The following is a 14284-nucleotide window of genomic DNA, read 5'->3' as shown; positions in this document are numbered from 1 at the left end:
GTTATCGTGACAGGCCTATGTGATAAAAATCAAAAAGACAATTTAAAAGATGAATTAAAGCCCCTGCAAGGAACTTTAAATTTGTGTTGATTCTGGTGGCCCCTGCAGACGAAAGCGGTAGTGATTCCACCTCCTTGTTTATTGATTTCAAGAGGTATTGGACTGAATCCAACTTGGTGTCTAGCATTAAGAATAACTGTATAGAAATAGCCTGTTTGTTTATGTCGGTCATATAGAGGCATCAATACATCAAGACTGTTTCATAACCAGTTAAAAAGGCCTTGTAGTGTGTTTAACATACTTGATTAAATACTCTGATAGTTATGGGCAACAGTGGATGTTATATTTCAATATTGTGGTAATGTGATTGTACAGTGTTATTGTTTCAATATCCAAAATAAAATCTAACAAACAAAAGAGGATTTTTGCATACGTTTGCCAAATCAATATATCTGTATCAAAATCCGAAGCATATGTGTAAATGATTATCTGACACATGTTGCCCAGCTTTATATGGTGATATGTGTTTTGATATCTAATGAGGGATAAGAAGTTATATTTCCTAATCACACCACCAAATTGTTCACGGTCATTTACAATCATTAACATTGAAGGCCATCTGCCGAAAGAATAACTGCTGTCTCTGCAACAACAAGACTGTAATAATAAGATTGTAATGCCACTTATCAAACTATGCTATGTGTACCACTGGTAGTACGTGAGCTTCCTCTAGTGGTACATGGAGGAATAATTTTTATTTTTAAATGAATAAAAAAACATAACTGAAATGTAATTTTTAAAACATGTTTTGGATTCCCTGTTATATATTTTTCTTTCAGAATCAGCCTGCAACGTAGTCTTGTCTCGTCCTCGTTTTTTTTTTCCCCCACCAAATTCGCTCTGGTTCTTGAACCGGTTCCATTCAGCATTCAACAATAATCATCAATAAACGGTCTTATATTAGGGACAAACTGGCCGCCTATGGGAAGTATCCGTAGCTGAATAGGGTTAGCCTATGCTGTATTTTAATGTTGGCCATGATGGTTGTACTTGGAGAGACAAAGTGCCTAAAAGCATATACTGATAATACAAAATGATATATCAAACATCAAGCTGATGTACAGTGCATTATATCAAACACTCTTTGGTGCTGGAACAATTTTCTGGTTTCAGCTTCTCCAATGTGAACTAACATTGGAGCTTAATTTGTCTACGTCATTGATTTCTCATCTTGATTACAACTTGACCTGATTTTATTTCAATTCCAGGTGACCAATGAGATCACTCCCGTGCTGACGTACTCCTACATGGTCGTGCTGGTGCCGGCCTTCCTGCTGACGGATCTTCTGCGCTACAAGCCGGTCCTGATCATCCAGGGTGTCAGCCAGGTGGTCATCTGGCTCATTCTGCTCCTGGGCACCACCCTCCTCGAGATGCAGTTCATGGAGTTCTTCTACGGCATCACCATGGCCTGCCGCGTCGCCTACTCCTCCTACATCTTCTCCCTGGTCAGTCCAGTCCTCTACCAGCGTGTGGCCGGGTACTCGCGCTCCTCAGTCCTCTTGGGGGTGTTCACCAGCTCCGTGGTGGGCCAGCTGTGCATGTCCCTGGGCAACATCAGCTTCTACACCCTCAATGCTATATCTTTGGGTTTCGTCAGCTTTGGTCTGGTGCTCTCACTGTGCCTCCCTTGGCCTAAACGCTCCCTGTTTTTCAACCGGATGTGGAATCAGGAGCAAAGGGAACTGGCAGCAGTAGCCACCAAGTCCGAACTGGACAAAATTAACCCAACGCCATCCTCGGCAGCCCCCCCGTGCACTGCATCACGCTGGAAGGATTCTGTTATGGTGCAGATGCTGCTTGAGGTGAGAAACGTGGTGAGGAGGCCCAACCTGAGGCTCTGGTCCCTGTGGTGGGTGTTCAACTCCACAGGGTACTACCTGGTGCTGTTCTACGTTCACATCCTGTGGAACAAAGTCGAGAACAAGCATGTTTACAACGGGGGAGTGGAGGCAGCTTCTACCTTGCTAAGTGAGACATTTCTGGAGCTTTAATGTTTATTTTTTAAAGTGCTGGAGTTTTGCAATGTTATCTGTGTTTTATGCTCAGTGCTCAGACAGCAGTTGGGTTTCGGTTTCACAGTCCTCCTTCACATCGGCATGCGACTCCAGCTTGCTGTCTAAATTTAGATGCACATAATGGTAACAACTCTGTGCTCAGTGAAAACCACATATCAAAGGTCCTTAAGCAAAGAGCCAGGAGGAAGTGTTAGTGGCTTTCTTTCACAAAGATGCTCTGAAAACTCAAACAATTCTTAATCTAGGATTTTTTTTGTAAAGGATTTTCATGCTGCGATGAGAGAGGAATTGTTTTTCTGAAGGTAGCCCTAAATGTTATGTTAATTATTAGGGATTAGGGATGCACGATATGGATTTTTTTTAGCTGATACAATAACGTTTTTTTATTACCAGCTTCTTGTGGCCAATACCAATAAGAAAACCAATAATTTCACATTCTTTTAAAAGGAAGTTCATTAGCTTTTGTTTCTGCACATGCAACGGTAAGCAAGGCTGAGATCTAGTAAACAAAGATGGATGATTTAATATTCCAAAACTTCACAAACAACAATGATAAACTGAGAATTGAGTTTTTTGTTTGACATTTGCACATATTTGATGCACAACGTAAACTGAGGTTGAGTAAATGACCTCCCACCTTTATTCTGCCAATTGATTACATCAGGTTTTACCAGTAATCTCTCTTTAAACAGCTGTAAAGCACAAAGGTAGCACTTTGTTTAAATAACCTGGACATGCAGTAAAAGTTATGTTGCAAAACAAAATTTGTACACCAAAGTTAGGCTTTTTGTCATGAAATTACTTATTAAACTTACTTATTTATTAAAAGCTAAAAGAATATACAATACTCCTATATCAGTAGTGAATGAGTGCCTGGTTTACAGAATATGTCTGTATGAATCATTGAGTAGAGGTTTAGAAATATTTAACCTTGATCAATGTGAATCTTTCTGCAGGTGCGGTGACGTCCTTCATCGCTGGCTATGTGAAAATTCGGTGGAACGTCTGGTCTGAGCTGGTGATCGGTGTGATCACAGCGCTTCAGGCAGGTCTGCTGCTCCTCATGTACACCACAAACAGCATCTGGGCCTGCTACATTTCCTACGTCCTCTTCAGAGGCTTCTACCAGTTTCTGGTGCCTATTGCCACGTAAGTGCCAAATAAGATAAATTCTTAATTAATAATATGAAAAATACAAACCTATTGTTTGTACTTTATTTATTATATTTCACATTGTTAGTCGAAACTGTGATTAGAGCAAATATTATCCCCCCAAAAGCTGGAGGAAAGGTCTCAAGATCAGTACGTAGAGAATAAAGCTCCTAAACTAGAACTGCAACAATTGATGAAGACAAGAAATACAAGTTTTAAGCAAAAATCATTACAACTTTTTAGTTCCAGATACTCAAACCTGCTTTTCTTGGTCTGACATTACTGACAACTGTTGGTCAGATAAAACAAGACATTTGTTGAAGGGGCTCATTGGGCTCCAGGATATTCTGAGGGGCATTTTTTGCTGTTTTCTGATGCTTTACAGACCAAACGGCTTGATTGAATTGAGAATGATAACATAATTGCTGAAAATAATTAGCTGCAGCCCTAAACTAAACATTAAACCAAGGTTTTAATCTTTTCATCTAGACCAGAGCTTCCCAAAGGTAGTATATGATTCATAGCTAATGTGGGAGAGAGAATTTTTGCACCACAAATTAGATTTTCATTGATTTGATATTGCATTTGGCCATATTGCGATTTCGATGAATATAATTGTGCAGCCCTTCTGTTAAATATGCAGTTATGCCAAAACATGATAGCACAATGTTGTTGGTTTCCTTGGTAACTAAACATAGCAGCACAACTATTTCATACAAAATAAACAGATATTCCCTTAAAAATCCTCCTAAACTGACGATCATATTATGAACTAACCGTACAATCAGCTTTTAGCTGTTTCCACATTGATGTACTGTGTTAGTGTGAACAACTACTATACCTGGAACTGGAGTGTCAAACTAATCCGTCATCTTATCTCTCCATAGTTTCCAGATTGCCTCGTCCCTCACCAAGGAGCTCTGTGCGTTAGTATTTGGCATCAACACCTTTTTGGGGACCATACTGAAGAGTATCATCATCCTGATATTTGTTGACAAGAGAGGCCTGGCGTTCGACGTTCACGCTCAGGTAAGACAATCACATAATACCTTAGAAGATAATGCAGGTGTCTTACACAACACTGGTGACTTGATTTTAGGAACAAGATGGACAGACTTGACAGGGAAGAAAGGAAAAGGTTGTAATGCTCATTACAAAAAAACATTAGTCAAATCTATAATATAAAGAAGCCAAACTTGCTCTTGAGTTCACTGTCAACTAGTGTTTTTCATTTGCGGAACAGAAACTCAGTTTTTAATAGTTCTTTCCAAAAAAGCCGAAAACTCAGAGGATACAAAACATAGCTGCTCGGTTTTTAACAGATAAAAGAAGAAATGCCCTGTTTTGCCCTCTCTTCACTATTTAGCAGTAAGTTCTGAAATTGATTTTTAGATTTTACTGATCACAAGGGTTGGTGTGTAGGCGGTGAGGGTTTTACCGCTTCAGAAGTGGGGCCTGTAACTGAATCTATTTTAAGGCATAATAACACACTAACCCTGTTTTAACCCAGGGGTAGGCAAACTGTCACAGGGAGCCAAACTGTGTCACCAGTTGCTTGTTTTTGCCCTTGCTAGCTCAGTTTTCTCAGAATGATGCTCATTTGGTCGTACTTAAAGCAATTTTCTTAACCAAGGAAAGTATAAACATTACCTACATGATTTAAACAACTTCAGTGCTGTTTCTACCTTTTTCCAAAAGAGTTAAGTTAAGAGTTTCCAAAAGGTGGCAAAGACAACCATTTAAGTAGGTGTAGATACTGAATGTAGGTTTTGGAATAAATAATTAACTTTTTTTTATTGATATTTATTGATTTTCACTATCTTGCATATCTTAAATCTGATTTTAAGATGTCTCTATTTGTGTTACAGTTCCTGGTGTACTTCATTTACTTCACCATTCTCACCTTCATCTACTTTGTCTGCGCTGCTGTGGTCTTAATCGGTCACTATAGAAACAAACCCATGGAAGGAGGCGGGACCAATGAACAGGCCACGCCCACTGAGCTGCACCCTGTGGCTGCAAATTCAGTGGCAGAAACTTTATCTAACGGCAAAAATGGCAACGCATAATGCCAAGAAACATGTCGTTTCAATGCTCTCCTGTTGCTGGAGCGGTTTGTTTGGTGTTTGCTGCTGAGCCTTAATCATAGAAGTGCCTCGTCTGCTACCTAAAGCTCCTGCACTATACCAGTCAGACTGCTGGCGTCTTGTGTCTGACGTCTCAACGTAAAGTAAATTCTACTTTTTTTTTATTTAATACGAAGCACTATGTACTATGCTTTCACATGGTGGCAAATCATCTTCAACACAAAGAGGGGACCATTAATGTAATGGCCAGAATTGAGCCTTTTTTTTGTGTGTTTTGTACAGGAAACAGGAGAATTAGTTGTAACATGCTGAACTGTCCTGTTTCAGTGACAGTGAGGTTCATTATTACTATGTGATCACTAAATATCACTTTAAAACAGTCTGCAGCTTTGAAAGACATCACACATTTTATTTTTCTCATTGACACTCCTGTTATATCTAATGTCACACCTCCATGATTACGTTGTTTAAAAATTGACCATATCAGTATACGGTACTTGCATTTTAGATATGGTTTACCTTTCTGTATCAATAATCACATCACATTGTTATATAATCAGACGATAATGGGTATCTTCTTCCCTTGTATCGGTTTATTTGAAGCTGTAAACTGCAGATTTTATGCAGTATGTTAAATTACGATTCATTTTTTTGAAATATTGCTGTATTAATGCTGTTAAAACATGCTACAGAATGTGTTTATAATCATTTCAGAAAGTAATGTTTAGAAATATCTTCACACTGATATAGACTTATTTGGTTAAAGACACGACTGAATTTGGTTATTAGAAATGTGATATTTCTTCTTAGTGTTTTCAGCATTACATCGGGTGCAGATACTGCCTGATAGGTGAAAAACAAAGCATCAGTTGATATCATTGCTGCTAATTCGGCGCCTGTGACTACGTGCCATTTCGACAAAGGAGGACTTCGACTCCTAAAACCTGGTTGTTTTTATTTTAGGTTCAAGTACGGCTGTTTTTACATTAATCAAAAACTGCAGGAAGCATATGACCGGCAGAGAACATAGGAACGCAGCGTTAAAACATTCAGTGGGTTTTAAAATGTCCATATGCTTTCTTTTAAAAGCAGATGTGGCCCTTATTTAGATTTTGAATAAAAAGGATCTTTCTTACAATATATAGGAACAACAGTAGGAGTTTTGAGTTGGATTGTACTTACATTCAGAATGTATAGATATTTTTTACATTTTTGATTGAAAAAATTGCTGAGAAATAACTGTGAACCTGTCTGAATGCTGTAAAAAGAAAACACACTAATATGTTTTATTTTTTATTCACAAATAAATTACATTTGGTGGATAAAAAGTTTGATGCTTTTTTCGGTCGGTACTAAACCATCATGTTCATTACTTAAGTATGAAAGTAGTGAAAGTGCCTTGCTCAGTGACCTCAAAAGCAGTCCTTAATGGTGAAGAACAAGTTTAAGATATGTTGATTTTGTCCCTTAAAGCCTAAGAATGTCAATTTGTCACAGATTTTGTTTTTTATATATATTTGTATGTCTTTTTATAATGTTATTGTTTGATTTGAAACATTTTGGAGCTCTGAAGAGAAAAAAATATCCAATATTTTACAATGTAATAGGGTGCGTTTCTCAAAGAGGGCATCAAATCATCAGCAGAGAACATGACTTGTTTTTGGAACATGAAAGCAAAACATTGCATTGTAATGAGCATGATTTGTGTTAAAGTTAGATTTTTTTCAGAATTTTTGGTGAAAAGAACACCAGACACACATTATTGTTTGAAGCAGACTATTTGTATATATGTCTTAATAAACGTCTGTAGGAGATCATTTCCCTGAAGGTAAAATGTGATGTAATTGTTGATCTTTAAGGGGTTTTGTGGCTGAAGTCCTAAATGATTTAAGCATTATGTTGAGTTACAACCAACTGTTCAGTATCAAATTGCACAGTTCTCTCTAGCACACAATTATACAGCTGATTAGTATTTTAGATGCTAATACCGGGAGTACTGTGAGGTACTAGGTTTATAGACAATGGTTTTGTAAATGTGACTTGTTTGGTCAGCTGTAGTTGCTGCTCACAGCACGAAGAGACCTTTGATTCTTATGTGTTTTTCTGCATTTCTTTTTTTTTTTTTTTAATCTCGACTGTTTATACAGCTGAACACGACGATGTGATGAACTCTGTGTTTTAATTGTCTACAGATCCAATATTCAAAACAGGAAACATCTGTCAGTTCAGAGTAATTAAGTGAGACCCGTATTGAGTTGTTTGCTGCTGAACAGTCAGTGGGCTTGCCCTTTAGCCCTGAAGTCCTTTCAGTAAGCAGTGACTCAGCAGTTCACCCAGACAGTCAGTCATTCAGTGTTGCATTTACACCAGATTGATTATTCAGTGTTAAATTGACATTGTATAAATGTGAAACTTTGTTCAGTTTGTTTCATTCAACAATAAATTGGCAGTAATTTGAGTAGTAAAACAAAGCCTTAAATGTTGCTTATGCAAGTGTGCTATTTTAAAGTAAAAGCAGCCTGTACTCTGAGCTTGCAAATGGAAAATTGAGACATTTTTTTAAGGGATATTTTCCTGCTACTTGATACAAAAGGTTGCAACTGCCTTTACCAGCCAGCATCTGGAAGGAAGTGAGAAAAGCTCTGACAAATTGCACTCAGGTGGCCTCTACCTGCCTGGTGCCACTAAAAAAGTAACATGCACATATGACACAAAAAACATGACAAATCTACAAGACTACTCAGAATCTGGTAGTTGTTACACAAACAAAATACAATAAACAATGCTTTTGCAATCAGAATATATATGCATGTACCAACACAAAGTCAGTGTTGAGTTTTAAAACCTGCAGCAAACTCGACTCAGGGAAATGTGTCAACTTGCTGCCCTCAAGTGGTTCAACTTTGGACAACAAACAAATGCCTCATTTATTCCTTTAACTTACTGTTGGAAAGAAACCAGACTAAAGACATGTAAATTAAAAACAAGAGATAGATTGATGTGTAGATTTACAAACGAGTTTCATTTCAGGGTTCATATTCAGTTGGTTTTATTAAATACAGCACATATAAAAACACTTAACATTTACATATCTAACATTCTTTATATCTTCAAACAAATAACAGACAACAATAGACACTATGCTAACAGGGTCTTATTAAGTCAGTGCCTTTTGTTTAAAAAAAAATAAAAGTTCTTTGGAGTGTCTGGAACAATTTAAAAATGTTTCGGTGCTACAACTCATCCTTGACTGATGCTTTTGATTAAGAAGTTTAAAAACTAGTTTCACAAATAATGAAACTGAAAAATAGTGAAACTGTATATAACAAAGGATGATTCGACCTTTAAAGGTGGCACTCTTGAGATTAAAAGCCTAATACTTTCAGCTGTAATGTATTGTATTGTAAATGTTAAGTGCAAAAACAAACCCGTCATCCATTTTAAACACATATATTGTATGTACACACAGTGCATCGGAAAGCCACAATCAGAATTTAGAGTTAAATGCAGAAACCACCTAAAATACAAGTATAGAGGAGTTAAATAATGTCAGTGAAATGATTCTAAAAGCTGATTGACTTTGTTCGAGGTTGAAAAATATTTTGTTCACATATTCACACACAAACTGTTGCTGAGGAGTCGGCAGGAAAGGACTGTACAATGCCTTGTTTGTTGGTTGAGCTGGCAGCCCAAACCAGACAATGGCTTCCCTGTTTCCCCTCGTCTCTCCATCCAGTTCCTCCCCACACAGTCCAAGCTCTTCCCTAACGTTGTGAGGCTGCAGGAAAACCACACCAGACGTGCCGCACATCACAAATCATCCTCACTCGGTGGTTTAATGAGCTCGCGGTACCAGGTACCGACAGGAAAGCACACATTGCAGGGTTTCCTGGTATTGTCTAAACTGTGAGGAGCCTCTTTACCTCAGAAAGACATGAGATCTGCTTTAAGTCTAAAAGCTTTTGTCTTTGTCAGTGTTTATTTCCTTTTCTATTTATCTCAGCACTATAGTGTTTTGTCTAATTTCATTTCAGGCTAGGAGTCTTTAATATTTCCCTTCTTAGTATCTTTTAAATATATTCAGTTTAAGATGAGAAGCAGTTCAGTCTTATATAGAGTAAAAGATGAGCAGGGAAGAGTCTTGAACATGCCTTAAAACACGTTTGTGGCTTCAAAAGCCATAAGAAAACAACTTTTTGAAAGTAGCTTTAAGATAATTTCACTCTCACTTTTTTGCCTTACCATTAAATTTAGATGTGTAACACTGGAACTGGCACTACTGGTAAGGGATTTTCAATAATATGTGTTCACACAACAGACCAATCCTTAAGTACATGAGCATTTCTGGATTTCCTGAACCATTTTAGCCTCGCTCTGGAACTTCTTGGATCGTCTTGTTTCACACCAGACAAGTCCTGACTTGATGTAGTCTGGCTGCCTATGTCATTGGTGTTTCCTCTGCCAAATGACAAAAGGAAATATGGTACAGGTTGGAGGTTTAACATCAGCCGTAATCTTAAAAACCATCAGATATTAGACATTAGAGCCAAGCTTTCAGTTGCATCTTACCGTCCATTTGTTCCTTCTCTGAACGAGCACTGATGCCATTGGATTCAGCAGCGTCTCTCGCTGGATTAATGATAAGCACATTTGGATGTTATTTCATTGTAATAAAAGGTTAGAAAAAATATACAGAACACAGACTGTAGCTCAGACTTACGTGCCCTCTCTTGCTTCCTCCAGAAGTCTGCAGTGGTGGACAACAGGCCAAAAACATTAGTGGCAAATACTGCACTAAAGAAGTCTGTTATTGTAAAACATCAGTAACTACCAGTGATTTTATTCTCACTGGAACCAGCTGCCTTTGATTTTTAATAAATTATACAAAAACAAAATCACAACTATGTTTGCAATTTTCACTTTTCAGAAAAAAGCCTAAAAACATCACAACATGCATCACAATCTTTGGCAAAATCCTGACTGATTAATTTGTAATGGTGTAGGCAAGTTTAGTTACTGACCTGCTTCCCATGGCATGGATTCTGCAGGGAGAGAATAACAGCAGATAATACATTAAGAAAGTCTGTGTTTATAACGGTTTGCCTAATATAAATGAAATAAAATGTAATGGTTTAAATAAGGAATAACTGCAAGAGAGAATTTATATACATGCCTGAGTAACCTTTGACAGCTACTCTAAATTAAAATGTTATAATGGAAAATGTTACCAATCTCTGATCTCTGTCCCAAATTCTAACATACTCCATGCTGTAATATCCTACATTTCCCAGAATGCTCTTCCAACCACCCCTAGAAATTGGACATAAACTTTTGTGTGTTTTTAGATGAAACATGAAGTTGTGGTATGATGTAGTACAGGAGAAAAACACTGAGAAGACTGCAGTGTGCTGCAGTCTGCCACCAGCACCTGTGATTTATTTTTAGATATGGAGCTCTTCATTGCTTTATAAGACTTCTTACCTTTTTGGAAGAACCACATTCCTAGAGGAAACCAACAGAATCATTAAAATGTCATACTAGACTCAACATTATAAGACTAATATAAAATACAGACAGATTGAACACTAGTGTTGGGCGGTGACCAAAAATTGTAATTGTAAATGTAATTATGTATCATGGTAGATTCTGGCGTTTTTTTTGCATTACTGGTCCTTTATACAGGTTTATAGTGGATTGTTCTGTACTACTTCTTCATCTTCTTCTACATACACACACATATACATATATATATATATATATATCCATGGTGTTTTGTATTGATAAATAGAGTTATAGTTTGTGAGTACTTACCTCCAATCCATCTATGAATAACCACCAACAGCACCACAGCTGTCAGCATAGTGATGAAGACTGTCAGTCCTGTGGAAATCTTCAGATTTCCTGGTATTATACCGTCAGGAGTGTCAGCTTCTATTGCTAAATGAGAACAGCAACAATAAGTGGGTTTTACAGTGCATTACACGCCAGAGGACATTTTGTGTTGCGATTAAATTTAATAAGTAATAACTCACTTGGGCCGAAAGGGTTGGGGATGGGTTGGCTGCTCTCCCGACTGACTGGATTTTCCAGCTCGCAGCTGAACTCTGTTATACTTGAATTGTCCTCCTAGGAGCAGAGAGAAACAGTATTCCCAAACAGTTATACACATCAAGTTTTTACACCTTCAGCGTGTTCAGATGTCCCAACAACCAAGTGAGAATGAAAAGAGAAAAATCTGCCTGAGAAACATTGTCCTGGTTTCCCACAGATGTTAGATTATATCATTTTTTCTGTAGCAGATATTCTTTAGATTTTCCCAAACAATTCCTCCAACTCCTTAAATAGCCTTGTTTATCCTCCCCACGTCCTTACAGTCCGTCTATCAAACCATTTCCCTTTAACACTGCTAAAGTAACGACAGTAAGCTCTCTAAGGAGGCCATTGAAACTGTGTTTCTGTATTTCACTTCTCAGTGAGACTCACATAGAGTGAGCTGCAGTTTTTACCTGCCGAGGTAATTTGTAAATAACTGTTAACGTTATAAAATATCCACTGTGTTGATAAGTCTGCAAGTATTTGATTTTTGTAAAGTTGGAAGTTATTTATTTTAAGTTTGGAACAGCAAGCTACACCGTGTTGAGTGCCAGTTGTTCCAACTCATTCAGTCATTATTGCATTTGCTGTTAGCATTTAAAGGCGGCTGATAAAATATAGATATATGTATCTAAATTGTTAAATTAATATCAGAAATGTGCAAAGACGAAAGAAAGAGAGAGAAAGAAGTCGACTATTGGCTTTAACTAATGACTCATAGCTAACTAGGAAAATATTTAGTTACTCAATGCGAGTAAATGTGTTTAAGAACTATTTTGTTTCTCAGAAGCTTCTTCTGTTTTAAACTCTTTCTACGACATTACCAGGTTACTCAATCTTATGAAACATTAGTGTTTAGTGTTGGCTGCAATATTCTGCAATCTGAGGATTCTCGTAATGAGCATGTTCATGAACACTTCAGAGTAAAAAGCAGTGTAAACTCAATGGTTCAGTTCAAGATATTTGTTTGAGTTCTGAATGAAAGCGACAAGAAATACATATATTGTTGTAAAAACTGATGAACTGTGGCATTACATTAGAGAATACAACACCTTTGCAATGTGTTGCTCCTTAGAACCTGTCAACAGTTTGTCATCTAATTTCCACTTGTAGGTGACGGGTCCAGCATCTCTGGTGTTTCCATCACAGGTCAAAGTGCATCTGGACTCACTGTCACAGGATTTAATAACGGTGGGTGTAGGAACGGGAGCTGTTGTTATTGGAGGAAAAACAAGAGAAATATTTTAGTCTGATCGAAACCAATCCACTCACAACCACACAACACACTGTGTGTTCATCCACTTACAGATGATGATGAGAAGAGTTGCACTGGAGACCACGCTGTTGATTTCCGGTACGTAGTATCCACTGTCCTCTCGAGTAAGTCTTGTGATTGTCATCTCTCCGTTTGAAATGTTCAGTCTGCCACGAACTTCAAACAAACACCAACATGGATGATGTTAGATTTACAACACAAGTCGTCAGCCCACAAAGAATTAAAATCAATAATTTACCTCCCCTTAAAACCCCTCATATTTGATCTCACACACCAAAACAGCTGAGCTACTCTCGACTCAATATACCTTTGAACTCGCGATAACTGTCAACAATCCCTCCATCCCAATCCATGGCGATGTCAGGCTGTTTTTTCCACAAGATGCTGGTGGGCACAGTGGTAGTACCTGGACTGAGGACAACTTCATCGCCAACCTTCTTGTACACGGTCGTCTCTGCAAGGACAAAAAGAAGCTCAGTGTGCTGATTATCTTTCTAGTTTAGCAGTTGGTTATTATTTAAACCACTTTCTCGTCCTATAAGTGGTGTTGTACTCAAACTAGTGCTGTACTCTACATTTCATAAGGTAATATATTACCTTTTACTCACTACATTTTTTGTTACTGTATTCATAACTGTTCTGTGTATACTGATATTTTTCCATTAAGTACATCTCAATTCTGTTGCATCCTGCTACAATCTACTCTACTTTAGTAAATATGAGGTCTCATATTGCAGGCCTCATGCACTTTATCTTATTGACAGCAGCCTTGAAGTCTACTGTACATATATACACATGCTGGTTTACACTGGGTGGGGCCAATATGGAAAACTACAATACTGCGACACAACACGCACATATAAACCCATTTAATCCAACAAAAAAAAGATACTCTTAAACGTATTAAAACAAGTCAGCTAACAGCAAGAAGCACTGCACTTACCGAAGTTTGCGAACACAGCAGCCAGTAAAACACACAGACAACTGACCACTGTCATCATGGATATCACAGACGGCCACATCTCCAGCTCTTAAACGATCAAAAACGAGGAAAAATAACGCTATTTAAACGCTAGAAGCATTATAGGTTAACATAGGTATGCTAGCTTTAACAATAGGTAACGTCAAGGGTGAAGGAGAGAGGCCGAAAACCTGCATGAAGCTGAAAGTTAAAGTTAAAGTTCAACATCCACAGAAACAGCCTCCAATGAGTCTGTCGTCATACGGAAGTGGGCTTGGCTTTTATTGGGAAAAAAACCCGATATTATATTATTGTATACTATTTATAAATGTGCTTAAAACTGCTCAACACTCACTATAGACGTGAAACTAACGAACTAAATCACTAATTACCTCTAGAAAAGTGAACTGAAAATAATACATTTTTACATGTACACAAATCAAAACGGCACTCTTCCGGCCCCTGGTGTCCAGAGGTTTCTATTGCAGCCATACAATCTCAAAAAAGCACTTTATTTAATAGCACTGTCTGAGATAAGAAAGCTACATTTTGTAATTACAGCACATGTATAAATGACAAACAACCCACCAAGCCATTTGAAGCTGCATTATTCTTCCTAATGTATGAATAGGCCTGC

At 37.7% G+C, this 14284-nt stretch overlaps 2 protein-coding genes across 3 annotated transcripts in view; one reads left to right on the top strand and one right to left on the bottom strand.

The window, feature by feature from the left end:
- Positions 1-7469, top strand: part of slc19a1 (solute carrier family 19 member 1) — a 10326-nt gene extending 2857 nt beyond the window's left edge. For both annotated transcript variants that reach the window (XM_035677860.1, XM_035677862.1), the window contains exons 3-6: positions 1269-2031; positions 3035-3227; positions 4118-4259; positions 5099-7469. In XM_035677860.1, coding sequence (XP_035533753.1) covers positions 1269-2031; positions 3035-3227; positions 4118-4259; positions 5099-5299 — 1299 coding nt within the window. In that variant the 3' untranslated portion in view covers positions 5300-7469. The remainder of the gene's footprint in view (positions 1-1268; positions 2032-3034; positions 3228-4117; positions 4260-5098) is intronic.
- Positions 7470-8341: 872 nt separating this feature from the next.
- On the bottom strand, positions 8342-13899 carry LOC118340009. The gene is made up of 11 exons (XM_035677852.1): positions 13630-13899; positions 12994-13140; positions 12717-12842; positions 12463-12620; positions 11350-11443; positions 11129-11254; positions 10799-10819; positions 10339-10359; positions 10038-10064; positions 9887-9946; positions 8342-9775 (listed from the first exon to the last, which is right to left on the bottom strand). The coding sequence occupies exons 1-11, from the start codon at positions 13706-13708 to the stop codon at positions 9756-9758; spliced, it is 879 nt and encodes a 292-aa protein (XP_035533745.1). The 5' UTR covers positions 13709-13899; the 3' UTR covers positions 8342-9755.
- Between the last annotated feature and the right edge of the window lie 385 nt (positions 13900-14284).

The sequence above is a fragment of the Morone saxatilis genome, unplaced genomic scaffold (genome assembly GCF_004916995.1).
Source record: "Morone saxatilis isolate NCDOM2014 unplaced genomic scaffold, NCSU_SB_2.0 Contig6, whole genome shotgun sequence".
Lineage (NCBI taxonomy): Eukaryota > Metazoa > Chordata > Actinopteri > Moronidae > Morone > Morone saxatilis.
The sequence above is the reverse complement of the archived record's forward strand: the minus strand, read 5'-3'. Positions and strand labels throughout refer to the sequence as shown.